The sequence below is a fragment of the Caloenas nicobarica genome, chromosome 31, assembly GCF_036013445.1.
Source record: "Caloenas nicobarica isolate bCalNic1 chromosome 31, bCalNic1.hap1, whole genome shotgun sequence".
NCBI lineage: Eukaryota > Metazoa > Chordata > Aves > Columbiformes > Columbidae > Caloenas > Caloenas nicobarica.
In genome coordinates, this window is record NC_088275.1 from 1,214,760 (window position 1) to 1,237,540 (window position 22,781).

Genomic DNA, 22,781 nt, shown 5'->3' on the forward strand with positions numbered 1-22,781 from the left:
CCCCCAAGATCCTCCCAGTTTCAACATAGACCCTCCCAGTTCCCCCATAAACCCTCGCAGTGCCTCCCAGTTCCCTACAGACCCTCCCAGTCCCCCCATAAACTCTCCCAGTCCTTCCCAGTTTCCCTGCAGACCCCTGTCAGTTCCTTTCCAGTCTCCCCCAGTTCCCCATAGACCCCTCCCAGTGCCTCCCAGTTTCCTTATAGATCCTCCCAGTCCCTCTCAATTTCCCACAGAGCCTTCCAATCTCTCCCAGTCCCTCCCAGTTTCCCTGTAGACCCTCCCAGTCCCCCCTAGTTTCCCCATAGACCCTTCCAGTCCCTCCCAGTTCCCCCATAAACCCTCCCAGTCCCTCCCAGTTTCCCCATAGACCCTCCCAGTGCCTCCCAGTTCCCCCATAAACCCTCCCAGTCCCTCCCAGTTTCCCCATAGACCCTTCCAGTCCCTCCCAGTTCCCCCATAAACCCTTCCAGTCCCTCCCAGTTTCCCCATAGACCCTTCCAGTCCCTCCCAGTTCCCCCATAAACCCTCCCAGTCCCTCCCAGTTCCCCCATAAACCCTCCCAGTCCCTCCCAGTTCCCCCATAAACTCTCCCAGTCCCTCCCAGTTTCCCTGCAGACCCCTGTCAGTTCCTCTCCAGTCCCCCCCAGTTCCCCATAGACCCCTCCCAGTGCCTCCCAGTTTCCTTATAGATCCTTCCAGTCCCTCCCAATTTCCCACAGAGCCTTCCAGTCTCTCCCAGTCCCTCCCAGTTTCCCTATAGACCCCTCCCAGTTCCACTCCAGTCCCTCCCAGTTCCTCATAGACCCCTCCCAGTGCCTCCCAGTTTCCTTATAGATCCTCCCAGTCCCTCCCAGTTCCCCAAAGACCCCTCCCAGTGGCTCCCAGTCTCCCTATAGACCCCCCCAGTCCCCCCATAAGACCCTCCCAGTCTCTCCCAGTGCCCCCTGCCCCACCTGCCCAGTGGGTCTGCGGGTGCTGTCCGGGGCACCCCTGTTATATCCCCGTCCCCCCGACCTGCGTCACCGTGGAGGGGATGGACGTGCCACCTCAAGGCCACCCCATGGGGACACGGTGACCCCTACGGATCTATACCCCCCCCCAGCCTCATAGGGTCCCCCCAGCCACATCAGAACCCCCCTGCTCCATAGTCCTATAGGACTCCCCCAGCCCCATGGAGTCTTGGTGATCCCCTATGGATCTATAGGGTGGTCCCCAGTCCCATAGGTCCCACTCCCAGCCCCACAGGTCTCACTCCCAGCCCTGTAGGACCCCCCTGCCCCATAGGACCCACTCCCAGCCCCATAGAACCTCTATATCTGCCCTATGGGATCTCTATAGCTCCTCCCAGACCCATAGGACCCTCCAAGCCCCATAGAATCCCACTAACGGCCCTATAGGGGCCCCCTTTAGCCCCCCTTCCCACTCCCCCCCGGTTTATAATGGGTTGGATGAGGCAAGACAAAAGGCACGCCCGGACGCCTGGGTCCCCCCGGGGTGGGGGGAGGGGACAGACAGACAAAGGACAGGTGGGAGCCCTCCCCCCGCTTCAAAGCAAACCCAGGCGTCCGGGCCCCTCCCCCCCCGCCTTTGTTCCCCCCCCTTCCCCCCACAATAGGATATTTTTGGGGCCCCTCGACACCCGATCAGCTCATGACGTCAGTGGGGCACCTTCATCCTATGGCCATATATGGGGCTGGCCCTATAGATCCCCCGCCCCATAACCCACCTAAGAATAGCCGAGGGGACCCAGGCGTCCGGGAACCCCTCCATCCCCCACCCCCGGGGGACACAGGCACTTGAATTTTCCCAAATTTTCCCAATATCCCCCCAATTTTCCTGATTTTTCCCCAAATTTCCTCAGTTTTCCCCTGATTTTCACAAATTTCCCCCGTTTTCCCCCAATTTTCTCCCAGTTTTCCTTGGTTTTCCCCTTATTCCTGCAGTTTTCCCAAAATTACCTCAGTTTCCCCCTGATTTCTGCAAATTTTCCTTATATTTCCTGTTTTCTCTCAATTTTCCCCATTTCCCCCCAAATTTCATTGGTTTTCTCCTGATTTACCCCCAATTTCCCCCACATTTCCTCAGTTTTCCCCTTTTCCCCCAAATTTCTCCTCCGATTTCCCCCACATTTCCTGTTTCCCCCGTACTTCCCCAAATTTCCTGTTTTTCCCTGATTTTACTGTAATTTCCTCTAATTTTCCCAAATTTCCCACATTTTCCCCCTGAATTTTCTAATTTTTTCCCCAGATTCTCTTCCCCACCCAAATTTCCTGTTTTCATCTGATTCCCCAAATTTTCCCTGATTTTCCTCTTAATCCTCCCTAATTTCCCCCAATTTTTCCTATTTTCCCCAAAGTTTTCCTAGTTTTCCCCAAATTGTCTCTGTTTTCTACTTATTTCACCTAATTTTCCCAAATCTTGCTAATTTCCCCTCAATATCACCTAATTTCCCTCTGTATTTCACCTACTTTCCCCCCAATTTTTCCTGTTTTCCCCTGATTTCTCTGATATTTCCTGATTTCTCCCAAATTTCCTCTTGTTTTCCCTTTATTTCTCAGTTTTTACGAATTTTTGATAGTTTTACCTCAATTTTCCCTATTTTTGCCCCAATTTTCCCTAATTCTCCCCCAATTCCCCTATTCCGCCCCTTTTCACTCAAATTTCCTCCTTTTCTCTCTATTTTTCCCTAATCCCCCCAAATTTGCCATAATTCCCCCATTTTTTCTCTGATTTCCCCTACACTTCCCTAGATTTCCACGAATTTCCCCTAATCCCCTCAATTTTCCTCAATTTCTCATAATTTTCTCCTAATTTATCCTTAATTTAATGCAATTCCAACTAATTTTCCTTTTTTAAAATTTATTTTTTCATAATTTTCCATGGCTTTTCTTCTCTCTCCCTAATTTTCCCCAATTTCTTCTATTTTTTTCCCTCATATCCCCTAGTTTCCCCCCTTTTGCCCCAATTCCCAATGATTTTCCTAATTTTCCCTTAATTTCCCTAATTTTCCCCTTAATTTGTCCTTAAATTCCCCTAATTCCAATTTCTTCCCTATTTCCCCCCATTTTTCCCCTCCTAATTTTTCATATTTTCCCTAAATTACGCCTAATTTAGGGCAAAGAGAATCACAGAATAGTTTGGGTTGAATTATTATTATTAATTTTTTAAACGTTCCTATTTAAGTGCAAAATCACACCAATAAAGGGCTGAATTTCTGACCACAAATCCCTAATTAATGTAACTAAATAATTTTTTTAAATGCAAGAAATTTAATTAAACTAATATAACTAATAAATTAAGGAATAATTGATATTTCCTGATACTGTATTAGGGCCATTAACACACATTCACACGCACTAACACTTTCCGATGTTCATCAGATTCATTAATATTAATGTTCCTTAAACAAAATACTAATTAGAGATAATTAATTTTCATTAAGAACAATTAATATCTGCTCATGGTCATTAAGGTGTTTAAAAGGCGCACAGACGAGGTTCTTATAGTGCTAGAGTTAGGTTGTGGTGGGACTCAATGATCTTGAGCGTGTCTTCCAGCCGAAATAATTATATGAGTCTATTAATAATTAATATTAATTAATGCATAGCTCATTAACAGTCATTAACACCGATGCTGATTAATATTGACAGCCATGTCAATATTAAAACCCGACGGGGCCCGACAGGGCTCGACAGGGACCAACAGAGCCCGACATGGCTCGACAAAGCCGGACAGAGCCCGACACGGCTCGACAAAGCCGGACAGAGCCCGACAGGGCGAGACAAAGCCGGACAGAGCCCGACAGGGCGAGACAAAGCCGGACAGAGCCCGACACGGCTCGACAAAGCCGGACAGAGCCCGACAGGGCGAGACAAAGCCGGACAGAGCCCGACACGGCTCAACAAAGCCGGACAGAGCCCGACAGGGCGAGACAAAGCCCGACAGAGCCCGACAAAACCCAACAGGGCTCGACAGGGCCTGACAAAGCCCACCGGAGCCTGTCAAAGCCTGACAAAGTCCGACGAGGCCCAACAAAGCCCAACAGGGCCTGACAGAGCCCGACAAAGACCAATGAGTCTTGACAGAGCCCGACAAAGCCTGACAGAGCGCAACAAAGCCCAAGAGAGCCTGACATAGCGTGACAAAGCCCGACAGGGCCCTACAAAGCCCGACAGGGCCTGACAAAGCCTGACAGAGCCCGACACAGCCCGACATAGCCCTACAAAGCCATATAAGTCTTGACAGAGGCCCAACAGAGCCCGATAAGTATCAACAGAGCCTGACAGGACATGACAAAGCCTGACAGGGCTCGACAAAGCCTGACAGAACCCGACAAAGCACGACAGAGACCGACAGAGCACAACGGATCCTGACAGGGCTTGACAAAGCCCGAGAGGACTCAACAGATCCCAACAGAGCCTGACAAAGCCCAACAGGGCCTGACAGAGCCAGACAAAGCCTGAAAGAGCCCAACAGAATGTAACAGGGCTCGACAGAGCCCTACAGAGCCCTACAGGGCCCAAAAAAGCCCAACAGAGTCTGACAAAGCCCAACACAGCTCAAGAAAGCCTGACAGAGCCGGACAGAGCCTGAAACAGCCCAACAGAGCTGGACAGGGACCGACAGAGCCTGAAAGAGCCCGACAGAGCCAGACAGAGCCCGACAGAGCTCAAGAAATCCTGACAGAGCCTGACAGCGCCCAAGAGAGCCTGACAGAGCCTGACAAAGCCTACCGGAGCCTGAAAAAGCCTGGCAGAGCCCAACTGGGCCCGCCAGAGCCCGACAGGACACAACAAAGCCTGACAGAGCACAACAAAGCCCAACAGAGCTGACAGAGCCCGACAAAGCCTGAAAGAGCCCGACAGGGCACGACAGAGGCTGACAAAGCCTGAAAGAGCTTGACAGAGCCAAACAGAGCCCAACAGGGCTCAACAGAGACCAACAAAACCCAATAGGGCTCGACAGAGCCCGACAGAGATTGACAGGGCCCCACAGAGCCCGACAGAGCTCAAAAGAGCCTGACAAAGCCCAACAGAACCTGAGAAAGCCTGACAGAATTCGACAAAGCCTGACAAAGCTGGACAGAGCCTGACGGAGCCCAACAAAGCCTGACAGGACTGGACAGAGCCTGACAGTGCCTGACAGAGCCCAACAGAGCTTGACAGGGCCCGACAAAGCCCAACAGAGCCCGATATAGTCTGACAGAGCCCTACAGCACCTGGCAGAGCCTGACAGGGCCTGACAAAGCTCGACAAAGCCCAACAGGGCCCGACAGAGCCTGACAGGGCCCAACAAAGCCCAACAGAGCTCGACAGAGCCCAAAAGTGCCTGACAGAGCTTGACAGGGCCTGACACAGCCCAACAAAGCCCAACAGAGCCTGACAAAGCCTGACAGAGCCTTACAGGGCCCGAAAAAGCCTGACAGAGCCGGACAAAGCCTGCCACAGCCCGACAGGGCCCGACAATGCTTGACAGAGTCCAACAGGGCCTGACAGAGCCCAACAGAGCCTAACAGAGCCCGACAAGGCCTGACAAAGCCTGACAGAGCCTGACAGGGCCCAACAAAGCTTGACAGGGCCCAACAAACCTTGACAGAGCCCAACAGAGCCTGAGAGGGCCCGACAAAGCCCAACAGAGCTTGAAAGAATCTGACAAAGCCCAACAAAGCTCAACAGAGCCTGACAGATCCTGACAGAGCCCAACAGAGCCAGACAGGGCTTGACAGAGCCCGATAAAGGCCAGCAGGGCTCAACAGGGCATGACAGAGCTCAACAAAGCCCAACAGAGCCTGATAAATCTCGATAGAGCCTGACAAAGCCCAACAGGGCTTCACAAAGCCAGAAAGAACCTGACAGATCCCGACAGGGCCCGACAGATCCTGACGAAGCCTTACAGAGCCCAACGGGGCCCGACAAAGCCCGACAGGGCTCGTCAGAGCCCAAGAGATCCTTACAGGGCTCAACAGAGCCCGACAGGGCTCGATAAACCCTGACAGAGCCCAAAACGGGTTTTTTTTCTTTGTTTGCTTTTTGAGTTGTGTTGCTTTGGTTTGGTTTGGTTTGTTTGTTTGTTTGCTTTTTGCAAAAGCACCGGGAATGTGTGACCCCGCTGTCGTTCCTAGGAAGCGATGCAGAACCAGGGGACGCTCATCTATCCATCACTGACGCCATGACCTGTTCATTCTCTCACCGGGCGAAGTTCTCGATCTTGAGAGTCTCTTCAGCAAATGCCAAAACAACCTCAGGTGAGGTTTTGAGTAACCTGGAGCAGGAAAGTCTCGAAAAAAAGCTCCTCAGGTCGCTTCCAGCAGAGGGCAGATGGTCATTTAGTAGAAGAAAAGTGAAATACAGCCAAGCACACCCAACCGCTGCTTCCTGCCCCCGGATATTTGTGCTGTCGAAGGTAACAGAGCAGATTTGGAGCTGATACAAATAATGGTGGTTCCAGCGCGACTGGCAAAGCTCTGAGCTCAGCTCCAGGGCTGGTACCAGAGAAAGTGGCTCTGGCCGATTGCACCGGGGGAATAATGAGAATTATCGGCCGTGCGAGGTCCTGAGCGCTGCAGAGCGGCTGCGGAACCATTTGCTTTGTTCTTTTCTGGCTGCAGGAGCTGAATGTTTTGCTCTATATAAATGTCGAGTAAGGGAAACTGCAGACCGAGCAGGTCTGTTGTGTATGTAATTTACTCCATCCTTCCGTCCCACGTGTCAGAGGGAAATAATTACGTTCCTCATTGTTCCGTGAGCCTGATTTTGATGGGGAAAACACTGTTAAATTAAGGCTGAGCGTGAATTCTTTGTGTGTAGCTCCAATTTTCATAACAACCCTTAAAGTGAATTTTCTCTCTTTGGGGAAAACCAAACCACTGTTTCTTTTCAGTCTCAAGGAGGCCCCTGAATACGAGTTTTGCGACGCTATTTGGCCTCATCCTGCAAGCGCTTCTGCGTGCGAGTAATTCTTTGCTTAGCGGGACTGTTCAACGCTTGCTTGCGAGCCAGAGCTTTTAAAATATATATTGGCAAACTCATAAGGGGGCTTAAAACTTGGGCACGGCTCCAGGCGAGCTCTTGGCCCTGGCTTAGTAAATCCCCCTCTCCTCCTCTATCCTGACACGTAATCGCCTTTTTCGGTGCCACAGCGTGGCCGTGGATTATTGTCCACGTGTGGCTGGGCTGAAATACCTGGGTTTTTCCCCTGCGATGCTTCGAGCAGCGGTAATAGCTGGTCAGAGCAAAACCAGCCGGTGTCTCCTGCTCCGCGCCACGTCGGAGGATTTTCTTTTATTTTTTCCCATTTCCCACAAGAGGGCATCAGCGCCTGCGCCTTCATTCCGATAAAAGTCTCGTATTCGACTCTTAGTAGCTAATAATTATTCTTGTCTGTGAAATTCGCCGTGTCTTCCGTTATTGAAAAAAAGCTTTTAAATGGGAATTAATTAACCGGCCTGAAGAAATCTGGTGACGAACAGTCACCGGGCTGGTGGTATTTTCACGTGCGCAGCCCACAGCCCTTTGGGAGGGTCGTTCTGTGAAAATAAGTCCTTTAATTACAAAATCAGGAGCCAGGGAGCAAGAGAAAACAGGTTGCAAGGGTTAAGACGGGGGAACTTTAGGTGAACTTCCCTTTGTGTGCTTATAATTTAGTTATCTGGCTGGCAATGTGGTACAGGATCTCTTTTTTTTGTTGTTTTTAAGAGGAATCGTGGGTTTTATTCACTGAGTTTGCGCCCGTTAAGTTAATTTCCTGTTCCATTCTTATGAAGTCTGCCTTTGAATAGGAATTACTACGGTCAATTGGAGGAAGAAACATTGTTTTTTGGAACCGAGGGGACTTGTTTATCTCGTTCAAATCAATACCCCGGTGCGGTAACCAGGGTCTTTCCGTTCCTGACCCTGAGAGGGGGGTAAGAAAGGACCCGCATGCCCAGGACTTTAAAATCGCGTGATATTTGTCGCCAATTCGAGCAAAAGTGAACCGACTCACGCTAAAACCTTTGCCCTGTGGAGCAACGTTGGAGACTTTCCCAGCTGAGGAAGGACTTGTTTGCTGTTGCAAGTCAATTGCAGCGGCCAAGTTTAATAAATTATTGAGCTTTTGCAATTTTTGAGCGTTCCAGTACGACACAGAGCCAAGTAATTGCACGTGTGGCAACGTTCTGTACGGCATGAGAGCGGTTGGAACCCGGCTCTGTTCACATTTGCTGTTCTTCTTGTTACCGTGATCCAGAAATAGCTTAGTATTTTGCTTTAAATTTGATTTAAAATATTTGGAGTGGCTGGGAAATCGGAGGAGATTTAAGATGTGGAGGCGACTTTGCCTTCTTTCAGGGTAAGGAAGAGATGCTGATGAATATTTGAAGCAATGGGTTGATCTTGCTGGTTTATTTCCTTTTAAATCCCAGTTCAAATTTAAGAAACCAGCAAGTTACCAAGAGATGTAACTTCATTTTTATTAACTGCCCCGTCTGACCCCGACATCGCGGTACCTTGCTCTTGATGCGCTTTAATAGTTATGTAAAAAAGAAAATAAGAAAAACCAACCCAACACTCCAGAATGCAGGTTTACTCCAGCATATTAACGTAGATAAATATTTGTTTAAGAAGGAAATTGTCTCAATGTTTTCTGTCCCCAGCTTGCTGTAAAATCTTGGTAGTCAACCAGTGTTTTGAGTCTTTTCCAAGTTTTTTCTTATGGAAAAGTTTGTCCTCTTTTCGTGCTTAGATTTTTTTTTTAATTATTATCATCTTTTACGCTATGTTTGTAGCATGTAATGTTTGACCTTTAACTTCAGATTTAGAACCTTTTTAAAGTTTCTATAACCCTTCCACCTTGGAATTCATTTCTTTTCCCCGAAGCCAAGGTTTTTTTGGTAGGATCTAGAGATGAATAATCCAACTTCCTTCCAGCTGCTGGTGCCGCAGCCCCAATTCCTCGGCCGTGGGGTCGAGCATTTTCCTTTTTGGAGCCTGGAGCCCCCGTCGCAGGTCAGATCCCCGCGGTTTCCCGCGCTTTGCAGCCGAGATTTCGCGATCCTGCCTTATCCGTGCCGCACAAAGTCACACAAATAACCGTCCCGTAGGGGCTTTTTAATTTGATGGATATTCTTGCGCACTAGGACTTCTTGATTTACACAAAACCCGCTGGGTTTACACGAGAAGACTCGGTTTCCTGAGGTTTAGCGGATTTTATTTTCTTTCCCCCACTAAGACTTATTGTGTTTCCAGATTGTTTTTCACGAGCAGACATCCCAGGAGCCTCCAGCTCTGAGTACTTGAGCTTCGTCACTTCGCTTTCTATTCAAGGAAGAGAGGAGGAAACGCTGACTCTTTTTTTTTTTGGCGCTTTATTTCCCAAGGTAACGAGGACCTGAAATCGGAAGATTAACTCCAGAAATGCCGCCGTGCTTTAATATTTTGGTTTCTGCGTTAAAACCCAACATCTTCATTGAAGGTTGCAGGAGGAGCCCAAGACGCGGCACCAAAGACGATTCCTTTGTTTTTTATTCAGGGAGTAAAAAACTGCAACCTGTTACCTTTAGCAAGGTAGAACGGAGGTAAAACTTCACATTAATACCAGCTTAAATACACCTTTTCCTCCCATAAATCCGCTTATATTGCCTAGGGCGATATAATCCGTCAGTTTTCCGAGGCAAACCGCGTTCCATGAAGCAGTGCAGAGCTCCAGAGCGCTTGTACAGTCAATTTTTGTTCCCTGGAGGGATGTGATTCATCAGCCTTCTCTGCTACCGACAGTTCTTTAGCGTGTCCTCGGGATACTCGGTTATTTGGATTAACGTTGGTGCAGAAAAAGAGGATTAGGAAGCGGAGCAGCTCCCCTGTAACGCGCATCCAGCGCTACGACGCGGGGCAGGTTGCGTCGGTTGTGTCTGGTTTACAGCCTTCAGGAGCGAAAAGCAATTTGCCAAAGCCGTTAATTCTTCAGAATTATTTGCCATATTACTACAAATAATTCCCGGCTTGTAACCTGGTCTTAGTCAAGGCAAAACAAAGGGGGAACTGTTGAGGTGGAGCCGCCTTCGGTGGCTCACGTGGTGCTTTTCTCCTCCTTGCTTGGACGGATTCTCGTCGAACGAAACCCCGTATTTGCAGATTTAAAATGTATTTGTTCTCTTGACTATTTGCAGCGCTTGCTGCGCCTAAAGCTGCTTCAGGGCTTAGCGGCCGGGACTGGACTGGGAATTTTCCAGAGCAGCTTTCTGTTCCTCTCACAACTGTTTGTTGTGTTACTGAGGCCTCGGAATGATGATTTTCACCTCGCGTGTTCTCCGCGATGCAAATCTTTGCCTTGGGATCCTGTCAGCCCCGTTTTGGTGAAACACTTGGGTATTTCAGAGGCCTGAGGAAAGAAAACTGGAAATCCCGTCCTGAGTTTCTCCGTTCTCTGGCGTTGCCGACCCGTGGGGCTCTTTTTCCCCACAAAACCCCGATTTCGGAGCAGTCTCCTTGGAAACATCCGCGCCAAAGCGCGTCTCACGCTGTATCATTTGTCACCTCTTTAATTTTTTCTTCCCCAAAACATCAACAGTTTGGGTCTGTTCGAAGTAAAAATCCACATCAGAAGGCTCGGTATTAAATCCAGGTTTGGTTTTAATACCCGGAAGCGCTTCTGGACGCGAAAGGACACTGTCAACTTTGGCTTTTAGCTTTTGCTTGCGATTTGTGCTTATTACTCGTAAATGTGACGAGCTTGCCAGCTGCAGCCCCGTAAACGCCGTGTTGTGCCTCGGCCGACACCGCCACTCTTGGTTATTTCCCCTGAAAAAAGGTCGGTTTGGCCAAAAACTCCCTTCAGCTGGGAAACAAACTTCCCCTTCAGAAGAAAAAGGGGGAAAAAAAAGAACAAAAAGTGGGTGGCGCTCCCGGTAACTGGTTTCTAGTCGAAAGAAATAAAGCCGACAGTGTTGTGGTGCGGGGGATCACACGGGGGCTATTTTTGGAAATATTTGCGCACGGGGTTTTAACAAAACCGAGGAGAATTTTGATCTCCGCCCCGCGCTTCGGAAGAATTTAAACTCGGTTCCATCCTCTGCTCGTCCGGCACTTGGAGGGGGATTTTTAAGCCAAGACCAGCAGATTTTTGGTCGGGTAAATAACCTCCCACGGGAGTCTGGGCTGCGCCGCGTCGGGGCTTTTGTCACCCACGGTTTGTCCCTCTCGCGCCGCTGTCACCCCCCACCCCCGGGGTGCTTCTCGGTGCCAAATCTGATTATTTCCTTAATCTCGCCTTTCTCAGGTTGTTTTCCCCCGTGCCAGGGGATTTATCGTCGAATGAATTGTCGCTTTGCGGTGGCAGGTCCGTCACGGACCCCGTTAGCGCGGTGACGAGGGACCGAGCGCTGGGGCCCCATTTGCCGCTGAAGGGAAATGTTTTGAAATGGGGAAATTCCACCATTTATACGTATTTTGTACTAGTTTCCTTAATAAAATACCACGACCTCAGCGGCTTTCTTATACCCCCAGTGTCAGCCGCTTCGTGTCCCCTGGTGTCTCATGTGCCACCCCAGGGCCACCACACAGGTCTGGTGGCACCTGTCCCCCCCTTGTCCCCTCCCGCGCTTGTCCCCAGACAGAGCCAGGCGGTCACCAGTGCCAGAGCCACCACGTCTTTAATCACGGGGCCGAGCCTGGTCCTACATGGTAGGACAAACCCAGCTCTGGCGCAGAGAAGCCACCGTGTCCCCTCCCCGGTGTCCCCAGGGGGTTGTGGGTGTCCCCTGCCCTCCCCGGTGTCCCCAACGACCTCCAAAGCAGCGAATAAATTAGAAAGGAGCAAAAAAAGAAGCCCTGGGAGTTGGGGACATGGGGACACTTGTCAGTCCAAGCTGGGACATGGGGGTGGCTCAGGGTTGGGGGGATCCTGTCACCCTGGAGATGGGTGGCTCGGGGACACGAGGGACCCTCGTCACCCATGGGAGGGAGATGGGGGCAGCTTGGGGACATGGGGACCCATGTTACCACGGTGGGGACGCAGGGACCTTTGTCACCCTAGTGGGGGCCAGTGTGGGGACACGGAGACCCTTGTCACTCCGGCGGGGCCACCCTGGGGACACGAGGCCCCTCCTGGCTCAGAGCACGGAGCTGGGGACACAGGGACCCTGTCACCCAGAACGGCAGGAGTGTCCCATGCGCACCGGTGACCAGGCTGTCCCCATGTCCCCACGGGGGGCTCAGGGCCACCCGGGGGCCCCTGGCACCAGGGGGGGCTTGGGCAGCACCGGGGGCTTCATGGACAGGGAGCGCTCCAGGGGGTGGGGGCCCCAGGGCGTCCCCCCCGGTGTCCCCAGCGAGTGCATGCGGGTCAGTCCCCGTCCCAGGCCGGGGGGCCTGGCGGGGACCCCCCCCAGCGAGAGGCTGAGCGCCAGGGGCCGCCGGGGCGGGGGGGGGCTGTCGGGGGGCACATCCAAGCGCCGTAGGGTCCCGCCTGGGGGTGCCGGGGGGTGCCCGGAGAACGGGGCTCCCGGCTGCACCCGGTTGGTGGCCGGGGGGGTGACCGGCCAGCCCGACCCCCCCGGGCTGTGCAGCCGCTGCAGCAGCTCTTCCAGCGCCGCCTTTTGGGGGGGGCCCGGCCCGGGGGGGTCTGGGCACCCCAGCCGGGTGACGTGGCCGCGCCGGGGCTCTGTCACCCGCTGTGGCGGGGTGACCTCGGGGGTGGGCAGCTCAGGGGGGTCCCGCAGCCCCCCGGGGTCCCCCTGGGGTGGCAGCGGCGGGTAGAGGCGGGGGGCAGGGGGCTGCGGGGACACAGGAGGCTGCGGGGGTCCCTTGGGGACAGTGGGGCGGTGACAGCAGGTGGCCAGTAGCCCGGTGACCAGGGCGCCCAGGGCGAAGGCGCCCAGCACGCAGCCCACCAGCACCGGCACCGCCACCGTCACCGGTGCCGCCGGCCCGGCCCCGCGCACCCCTGCGGGAGGGGGCACCCGTCAGCCACCCGTGCACACCGGGGTCCCCCTGCCACCCCTGGGGTCCCTCTGCCACTCCTAGGGTCCCCTCACCCATCCCTGGGGTCCCTCTGCCACCTGTGCTGTCCCCTGTGGTCTCTGGGGTCCCTCTCCCATCCCTGGGGTCCCGTGTCCCTCCCTGGGGTCTCTCTGCCACCCCTGGGGTCCCATGTCCCTCCCTGGTCCCCAGGGTCCCTCTGCTGTCCCTGGGGTCCGATGTCCCTCCTTGGGGTCCCTCTGCCACCCCTGGGATCCGATGTCCCTCCCTGGGGTCCCTCTGCCACCCCTGGGGTCCCATGTCTCTCCCTGGTCCCCAGGGTCCCTCTGCCACCCCTGGGGTCCGATGTCCCTCCTTGGGGTCCCTCTGCCACCCCTGGGATCCGATGTCCCTCCCTGGGGTCCCTCTGCCACCCCTGGGGTCCCATGTCTCTCCCTGGTCCCCAGGGTCCCTCTGCCACCCCTGGGGTCCGATGTCCCTCCCTGGGGTCCCTCTGCCACCCCTGGGGTCCCATGTCTCTCCCTGGTCCCCGGGGTCCCTCTCCTGTCCCTGGGGTCCCTCTCCCACACCTGGGGTCCCCTTACCCATCCCTGGGGTCCCTCTCCCATCCCTGGGGTCCCTCTCCCATCCTTGGGGTCCCTCCCCAGCTCCCAGGATCCCTCCTGGTCCCTGAGGTCCCTCTCCCACCCCTGGGGTCCCATGTCCCTCCCTGGTCCCCAGGGTCCCTCCCAGCAGGTGACCATGGGGGACAGATGGGTGTCACTGACCGTGGGCCAAGTCCCCGCCACTGTCCCCTGCAGCAGGTGTGTCTGTGAGAGCAGAGGGGGTCAGGCCAGGCCACCCGCGTCCCCCCGAGGCCACCAGTGTCCCTTGTTGTCCCCCACATCCTTCAATGTCACCCACCTGTCCCAGGTCCCCCGAGTGTCACTCTGGTGCCGCCTCCATCCCCCTGTGACCTCCCGTCCCCAGAAGTTTCCCTGGTGACCCTCTACATCCCCCAATATTCCCCATGTCCCCCAGTGTCACCCATGTCCCCCCGTCACCTTGGCAGGTCCCGGTGGTCCCAGGGGATCCCTCCACGTCCTGCTCGAAGCCGCTGCTGGGCACACAAAGGGGTGTCACCCACTGTCCCCGGTGTCCCCACCCCACGTGGAGGTGACCCAGGAGATGGGGGTGCAGCGGGAACCCCCAGCGAGGGCCACTGCGGGTTAGGGACACTTACGGGAGGTCCTCAGAGAAGGGGACACAGCCCCTGGGGGGCAGCCAGACGCAGTAGGGGTCACGGGCGGCCAGGCAGCTCCTGGGGGACACGGGTGGGTGTGATGGGGACGCCTTGCTTGTCCTGTCCCTTTGCACGTCCCCGTTCCTTTGCACGTCCCTGTCCCTTTGCACATCCCTGTGTCCTTGGATGTCCCTGTCTCTTTGCACATCCCTGTGCCCTTGCACATCCCCAGGTCCTTGCATGTCCCCATCCCTTTGCATGTCCCTGTGTCCTTGCGTGTTCCTGTCCCTTTGCACATCCCTGGGCCCTTGCACATCCCCATGTCCTTGCATGTCCTTGTCCCTTTACACGTCCCTGTGCCTTTGCACATTCCTGTGTCCTTGCATGTCCCTGGGCCCTTGCACATCCCCGTCCCTTTGCACATCTCTGTCCCTTTGCACATCCCCGTGTCCTTGCACATCCCCATGTCCTTGCATGTCCCCATCCCTTTGCATGTCCTTGTCCCTTTATGCGTCCCTGTCCCTTTGCACATCCCTGTGTCCTTGCACATCCCCGTGTCCTTGCATGTTCTCGCCCCTTTGCACGTCCCTGTGTCCTTGCACATCCCTGTGTCCTTGCACGCCCCTGTACCCTTGCACACCCCCGCACCCTTGTGCCCTCGCCCCCGCGCCCCCTCACCTGCGGCAGCCCCCGTGCCGGGCGCAGCGGCTCACGGGCAGACGCACGAGGCAGCCGGCGAAGGCGACCAAGAGCTCCCGGCCCGGCGGGTGCAGCTCCAGTCCCAGCACCCGGCTGGTGCCCTGGGGGCCCTGGCACCTGCACGCCCAGCACCCATCGGCACGGCACCCCCACAGCCCCATGGTGCCCACAAGCCCCCCAGCACCCACCAGTGCCCCCCAGCACCCACCAGTGCCCGTGAGCCCCCCCAGCACCCATCCAGTGCCCCCCAGCACCCACAGTGCCCACAAGCCTCCCAGCACCCACCAGTGCCCCCCAGCATCCACCAGCATCCCCCAGCACCCATGAGTCCCCCCGCACCCCCCAGCACCCCCCATTTCCCCCCAGCACCCACCGCCCGGGGTCGTACAGGCTGATCTCCTCCAGCAGCAGCGTCTCGGTGCCGCTGTCCCCGCTGTCCCCGCTGTCCCCACTGTCCCCAGGCGCCGGGGTGCCCGTGGGGGGCCGGGTGTCCCCCGGGTGTCCTGGGGCCACCAGCACCTTCAGCACCCGCCCGTCCTCGGCGCCCAGGAACAGCACGGTCCGGTTCCCCCACGGCCCCGCGCCCGTGTCCACCGCCAGCTGCATCAGCCTGACACCGGCACAATCGCACGGGGCCTCGCACGCGGCGTCGCAGCCGCTTGCACGCCCTCGCACCGGGGTCTTGCACGCCCTTGCACCGGGGTCTTACACGCCCTCACGTGGCCTCGCACCAGGGCTTTGCACACCCTTGCACCAGAGCTTTGCACACCCTCACACTGGGGTCTTGCAAACCCTTGCACCAGAGTCTTGCACGCCCTCGCACCGGGGCCTTTCACACCCAGGCCTTGCATGTCCTCACACCAGGGTCTTGCACACCCTCACACCGAGGTCTTGCACACCCTCATGCAGCCTTGCACAAGGGCTTTGCAGACCCTGCACCAGAGCTTTGCACGCCCTTGCACTGGGGCTTCACAGACTCTCGCGTGGCCTCACATGCCCCTTGCACCAGGGCCACGTGCACCCTTGCACCAGGACCCTTGCACGAGGACCCTGCAAACCCCACAGCACCCGCAGGGCTGGGGACGCCCTCACTCCCCGGCGCATCCGCATCCGCCTTGCACGAGCTGCTCCTTGTCCCCAGGGCCACCCCTGTCCCCAAGGCCACTCTGTCCCCAGGGCCACCCTGTCCCTGCCGGGCGCACCTGGTGCCGGTGCGGGTGAAGAGGGGCCGCCCGCCGGCGGGTGCCACGGCGCCGTGCAGCAGCGGGTGCTCCTTGGCAAACGCCAATGTCTCATCAGGGAAGTCCCCGGAGGTGACAACGCCGGTGGCCGTTCCCATCCCGGCACAGCAGCCCGGCCTGTGGCACAGCCAGCGTGGGGACCTTGGGTGGCTGCCCTGCCCCCAGAGGGGACCCAGGTGTCCGGGCACGGGAGGATACCTGGGGCGGGGGACCCTGTCCTCAGGCACCGGGGTCCAGGTGCCGGTGCCACCACGGGGCTCAGCGAAGGGTCCCTCGAACGCCCGCTCCACGTCTGCCAGGTAGAAGGCGCAGACGGCCGAGCCAGGGATGCTGCGGTGACAGGGGGTGACACCGGCACTGGGGACACCCCTGTTCCCCTTCCAGGGCTGCCAGGTCGGCCTTGTTTTGGCCGGGGCCCCACCGATCCCTGGTGTCCCCACTGTGTCCCTGTGTCTGTCTCTCCCGTGTCCCCATGTGAGTACAGCCTCATGTCCCCGTGCCCCCATGAGCACATCCTCACGTCCCCAACTCCCGTGTCCCCATGTGGGCACATCCTGACATCCCCGTGAGTACCTCCTCATGTCCCCATGTGTGCATCCTCATGTCCCCATCTGTCCCCATGAGTACATCCTCAAGTCCCCATCTCCCGTAACCCTATGTCCACATCACTCCACGCCTGATCCTGTGTCCCCATGTCCCCTTGGGCACCCACATCCCCACGCTCATGTCCCCCATGAGCCTGCATCCCCATGTGAGCACATCCTCACAGCCCCATGTCCCCAGAAGTACATCCTCATGTCCCCATGTCCCTATAAGCGCATCCTCATGTCCCCATCTCCTATGTCCCCATGGGCACATCCTCACGTCCTCATCTCCCGTATCCCCATCTCCCATGTCCCCGTGTCCCCATCCTCAAGTCCCCATCTCCTGTATCCCCATGTCCACATCGCTCCATGCCTGATCCTGTGTCCCCATGTCCCCTTGAGCACCCACATCCCCACGCTCATGTCCCGCATGAGCCTGTGTCCCCACGTGAACACATCCTCACATCCCCATGCGAGCACATCCTCACATCCCCATGTCCCCAGAAGTACATCCTCATGTCCCCATGTCCCTATAAACGCATCCTCATGTCCTCATCTCCCGTATCCCCATCTCTCGTGTCCCCATCCTCAACATCCCATCTCCCATATCCCCATATCCACATCCCTCCACGCCTGATCCCGTGTCCCCACATCCCCTTGGCCACCCACATCCCCATGTCCCCCATGTCCCCGTGTCCCCCCGCCGTGCCTGTTGGGCTGGGTGCCGAAGAGGGCGAGGACGGCGGGGCGGCCGTGCAGGGTGCACGGGGGTGTCACTGCCTCCAGGACATCGAAGTAGAAGACGGTGTCCCCGGGGAGGGCGCACTGCAGCCGCACCTTCAGGAACGACGTCCAGCGCCGCTCCAGCACCCGCGGGGACCCGCCACGGTCGTTGCGGCACACGCGGGCCACCCGCGCCACCAACACCTGCACCCATGGGTGTCAGCACCCGGGGGCCTCCGCACGTCGGCATCCATGGGTGTCAGTGCTTGGGGACCCCCAGGCATCGGTATCAGGGGCCTCTGGGCATCAGCACCCATGGGTGTCAGCACCCAGGGACCCACAGGCATCAGCACTGTCATTTGGACAGCGGAGGGCATTGGCACCTCGGCTGGCACCCGTGGGTGCCCAGGGCCACCTGCACAAGGGGGCAGCACCCATAGGTGTCCAGGGCCACATGCACATGGGCGTGACACCCATGGGTGCCCAGGGCCACCTGCACAAGGGGTTGACACCCATAGGTGCCCAGGGCCACCTGCACATGGAGCTGACACCCATGGGTGCCCAGAGCCACCTGCACAAGGGGGTGACACCCATGGGTGCCCAGGGCCACCTGCACAAGGGGTTGACACCCATAGGTGCCCAGGGCCACCTGCACATGGAGCTGACACCCATGGGTGCCCAGAGCCACCTGCACAAGGGGGTGACACCCATGGGTGCCCAGAGCCACCTGCACAAGGGGGTGACACCCATGGGTGCCCAGGGCCACCTGCACAAGGGGTTGACACCCATAGGTGCCCAGGGCCACCTGCACATGGAGCTGACACCCATGGGTGCCCAGAGCCACCTGCACAAGGGGGTGACACCCATGGGTGCCCAGGGCCACCTGCACAAGGGGTTGACACCCATAGGTGCCCAGGGCCACCTGCACATGGAGCTGACACCCATGGGTGCCCAGAGCCACCTGCACAAGGGGGTGACACCCATGGGTGCCCAGGGCCACCTGCACATGGAGCTGACACCCATGGGTGCCCAGGGCCACCCATGCATGTGGGGGGCACCCACAGGCACCAGTCATCATGGGCTGGCACTCATGGGCACCCCCACCCCTGGGGGCACCGGCCACCCCAGGGAGGGACTGTGGGGTCTGAGCTGACACTGGGGGGTGGGCACCCACGTGTCCCCCCCGTGTCCCTGTCCCCACCTTGCCCAGGGCGCTGAGCTCCACCGCCACCTCCCTGAAGAAGAAGTAGATGTGGGGGCCGTAGGGCAGCACCTGCACAAAATGGGGCTCTGGGGGGGGGGGACGGGGGGGACATCAGCCCCTGTCACCTCCTCCTGTCCCCGTCCCCCCACCCCTGTGTGTCCCCCACCTCCCAGAGCCCTGTTCCCCCAGATCCCAGCCGCCGTGTCCCCGGTGTCCCCCCCGTACCCTGCAGCCAGCGCGAGCTGTACTTGAGGCTGCGCAGGGGGGGCCGCCCGGGGCTGAGGCTGCGGTAGATGACGGCGTCGCTGGCCTGGAAATCGGCCACGGTGGCCGAGTACAGGCTGCCGTCTGCGGGGGGGACACCGGCGTCAGCCCCATGGTGGGGACGGTGTGTGTCCCCCCTCCAAATCCAGCACCCACCGGCGAAGAGGGCGACGATGCTCTGCTTGGCGTCGAAGGGGCAGCGGGCCTGGCCGCTCAGCTCCTCGCCCTCCTGAGCCAGGCTGCTCGCCTGGGGGGACACGGGGCGCTGAGACCCCCCCGGGCTCCTCACAGCCCTGCCAGCTCCGTGCACCCCCCCAGACTCCTCACACCCCCCTGCACCCCCCGGTGTGGAGCTGCTGAGGACGCCCACGCTCGTCACACTGCTGAGCGCTGCCCCGGGGATCATTGTGGGGGCTGAGCCCCCAAGTCATCACACCCCACGGGCTGAGACCCCCAACTCATCACACCCCACAGGTTGAGCCCCCAACTCATCACAGCCCATGGGCTGAGCTCCCAAATCATCACACCCCTTGAGCTGAGACCCCCCAACCCATTACACCCCCTGGGCTGAGCCACCAACTCATCACACCCCATGGGCTGAGACCCCCAACTCCTCACCTCCCCGGCCCCCCAGCTGTTCCCCCCGGCCCCCCAACCTGGTAGGTGCGGCAGAGGGGGCTGAAGCCGTTGGTGCCACAAGCCAGGAGGGTCCCGGTGTCGCGAGGCACCAGCACCCGGATGTAGTTGTGACACTCGTCCTGCGCAGGGGGGACACGGGGAGGACACGTGGGGGACACCACGAGTCCCGTCATCCCCACCCCACTCTGCCCTGAGCCCCCTGTTTGTCCCCATCCCAGACCCTCCACTCTGTACCCCCCAATACATCCCACACCCCCGTGTCCCCCCTGTCCCCCCCCTACCTGCCGCCGGCCCCGCATGGCGCAGTTGTCCCTGTCCCGCGGCTCCCAGGTGACATGCTGCCGGGTGACACGGGGCGGTGGGCATGGGGGCCCCCTCACTGCAGCCCCCCGTGTCCCCAGGGTCCCCGTGTCCCTTACCCGCTGCGGGTGCAGCGTCCCCGGCTCCTGCCCCAGCTCGAAGGCGAAGATGTGGTCCCTGGCGGGGGGACACGGGGGGTGAGCGTGCGAGGCGACACGAGGACTGGGAGGGGACACAGGGACATGCACAAGGGCCCACGGGAGAGAGGACAGGCGGGCTGGAGCGTGCAGGGGTGCTGCGAGCACGTGCAAATGTGTACAAGCGTGCACAGGCGTGCACAAGCATGCACAAGTGTGCACAAAGCTGCAGAAGCAAGCAAGCCTCCAGAAGCAAATGCAAGCGTGAACAAGTGTGCACGAGCGCAGAAAAATGTGTACAAGTGTGCACAAGCCTGAAGAAGCAGGCACACACTTACATAAACACACACAAGCATGTACATGCATGCACAAGCATGCACAAGTGTGCACAAGCAAGCACATGCTTGCACAAGCACACACATGTGAAAGCGTGCACAAGCATGCGCAAGTGTGCACAAGCACGCACACCCTTGCACAGGCATGGACTAGCACATACAAGAACACAAGCATGCACAAGCAGAGATAAGCGTGCACAAGCATGCACAAGCACACGCAAGCGCACATGAGCTCACACAAGTGTGCACAAGCACACACAAGTATGCACAAGCACAGATAATCATGTACAAGCACAGATAAGCATGCACAAGCGCACACGAGTTCACACAAGCCCAGCTAAGCGTGCACATCTTGCACAAGCATGCACAAGCACACACAAGCATAGCTAAGCCTGCACAGCTTGCACAAGCTTGAACAAGCACCCACAAGCATAGCTAACCATGCACAGCTTGCACAAGCTTACACAAGCACACACAAGTGTAGCTCAGCGTGCACAGCTTGCACAAGCTTGTACAAGCACACACAAGCATAGCTAAGCGTGCACAGCTTGCACAAGCATGCACAAGCGCACACGAGCTCTCACAAGCCCAGCTAAGCATGCGCAACTTGCACAAGCTTGCACAAGCACACACAAACTTAGCTAAGTGTGCACGTCTTGCACAAGCGTGCACAGCTTTGCACAAGCTTGCACGAGCGTGCCCGCGCACGCGCGCTCACCGGGCGGCCACGAAGAGCGTGCCGTTGAGGCGCAGCATGTGCTGGAAGTCCAGGCCGCGCTGGGCCGTGGCGTTGTCCCCACGGAGGCCCCCGAAGCGCGGGTAGGCGGCGGTGGCTGCGGGGACACGGTGACACCCCGCCGGGTCCCCAATCCCCGGTGTCACCCGCCCCGGACCCCCAGCTCACCTGCCAGCCCCACGGTGCTTCGAGCCACCAGGTCCCGCGGGAAGGATGGAGCCGCCCCCCCGGGGATGAGGATGAGGAGGACGAAGGGCAGCGGGACCCCCGGCATCGTCACGGGCGCCCGGAGGGGACGCGGGGCTGGGGGTGACACCCCCGTCCCCCCGGGCTGCGAGGGGCTGAGCTCAGCGGGGGAAACTGAGGCACGGGGCCGGGGGGGGCACGGGGCAGCCCTGGGGGGGCGTGGGGACAGTGGGGACAGTGGGGACAGCAGGGACGTGTGTCCCGAGCACAGGGACAGTGGTCCCAGTGTCCCTTCCCACTGTCCCTCCCCAGTGTCCCCAGTACCTTTCTCCGGGCAGTCCCAGTGCTCCCATCCCAGCGTCCCTGTATCCTCATCCCAGTGTCCCCAATCCCCCATCCCAGTGTCCCCAATGCCCCCATTCCAGTGTCCCCAATCCCCCACCCCGTGTCCCCAGTGCCCCCATCCCAGTGTCCCCAATCCCCCACCCCGTGTCCCCAGTGCCCCCATCCCAGTGTCCCCAATCCCCCATCCCGGTGTCCCCAAAGCCCCCATCCCAGTGTCCCCAATGCCCCCGTCCCAGTGTCCCCAATCCCCCATCCCAGTGTCCCCAATGCCCCCATCCCAGTGTCCCCAATCCCCCACCCCGTGTCCCCAACGCCCCCATCCCAGTGTCCCCAACACCCCCATCCCAGTGTCCCCAACGCCCCCATCCCAGTGTCCCCAACGCCCCCATTCCAGTGTCCCCAACACCCCCATCCCAGTGTCCCCAACGCCCCCACCCCGTGTCCCCAACGCCCCCATCCCAGTGTCCCCAACGCCCCCATCCCAGTGTCCCCAACGCCCCCATTCCAGTGTCCCCAACACCCCCATCCCAGTGTCCCCAATGCCCCCACCCCGTGTCCCCAACGCCCCCATCCCAGTGTCCCCAACGCCCCCATTCCAGTGTCCCCAACACCCCCATCCCAGTGTCCCCAATGCCCCCACCCCGTGTCCCCAACACCCCCATCCCAGTGTCCCCAACGCCCCCACCCCGTGTCCCCAACGCTCCCATCCCAGTGTCCCCAACGCCTCCGGATGTCCCGACACCCCCAGTGCCCCCACCCCAGTGCTCCCAGTGCCCCGGGAACCACCGCCAGCAGCACCGGGGCTCCAGGCAGAGCACAAGGGTGCGTGGGGGGGACACGGGTGTGCGTGCACCCAGTGACACCCAGTGACACCCAGTGACACTCGGTGACACCCACCCACACCCCCCTGCGCAGCGCCCGGCTCCGCAGCACCCACCTGTACCCCAACAGCACCCTAAACCCTCCCCCCCACACCCCCAAACCCCCACCTGCACCCCAGAACACCCGACCTACACCTCAACACCACCCCACCGACCCCCTCGATACCCCAAGTACCCCCCGCAACACCCCAAAACCATCCAAAACCATCCCCAAACCACCCCGAAACCGTCCCAAAACCATCCCCAAACCATCCCAAAACCACGCCAAAATCACCCCAAAATCAGCCTGTCACAGGACCCCACCGGCCCCTCCAAAAACCCCCGGACCC

The 22,781-nt window shown here is 58.3% G+C and overlaps 1 protein-coding gene across 1 annotated transcript; it reads right to left on the reverse strand.

Moving 5' to 3' along the window:
* Nucleotides 1-12,100: 12,100 nt before the first annotated feature.
* Nucleotides 12,101-21,646, reverse strand: SEMA6C (semaphorin 6C). The gene is given in 18 exon segments (XM_065653525.1): nucleotides 12,101-12,921; nucleotides 13,724-13,765; nucleotides 14,000-14,055; nucleotides 14,179-14,256; nucleotides 14,857-14,994; nucleotides 15,251-15,487; nucleotides 16,080-16,235; nucleotides 16,317-16,448; nucleotides 17,412-17,629; nucleotides 18,627-18,715; nucleotides 18,855-18,977; nucleotides 19,050-19,140; nucleotides 19,550-19,651; nucleotides 19,814-19,870; nucleotides 19,952-20,009; nucleotides 21,023-21,137; nucleotides 21,209-21,491; nucleotides 21,494-21,646. Coding segments are annotated over 18 exon segments (2,859 nt in total). The 3' UTR covers nucleotides 12,101-12,190.
* Between the last annotated feature and the right edge of the window lie 1,135 nt (nucleotides 21,647-22,781).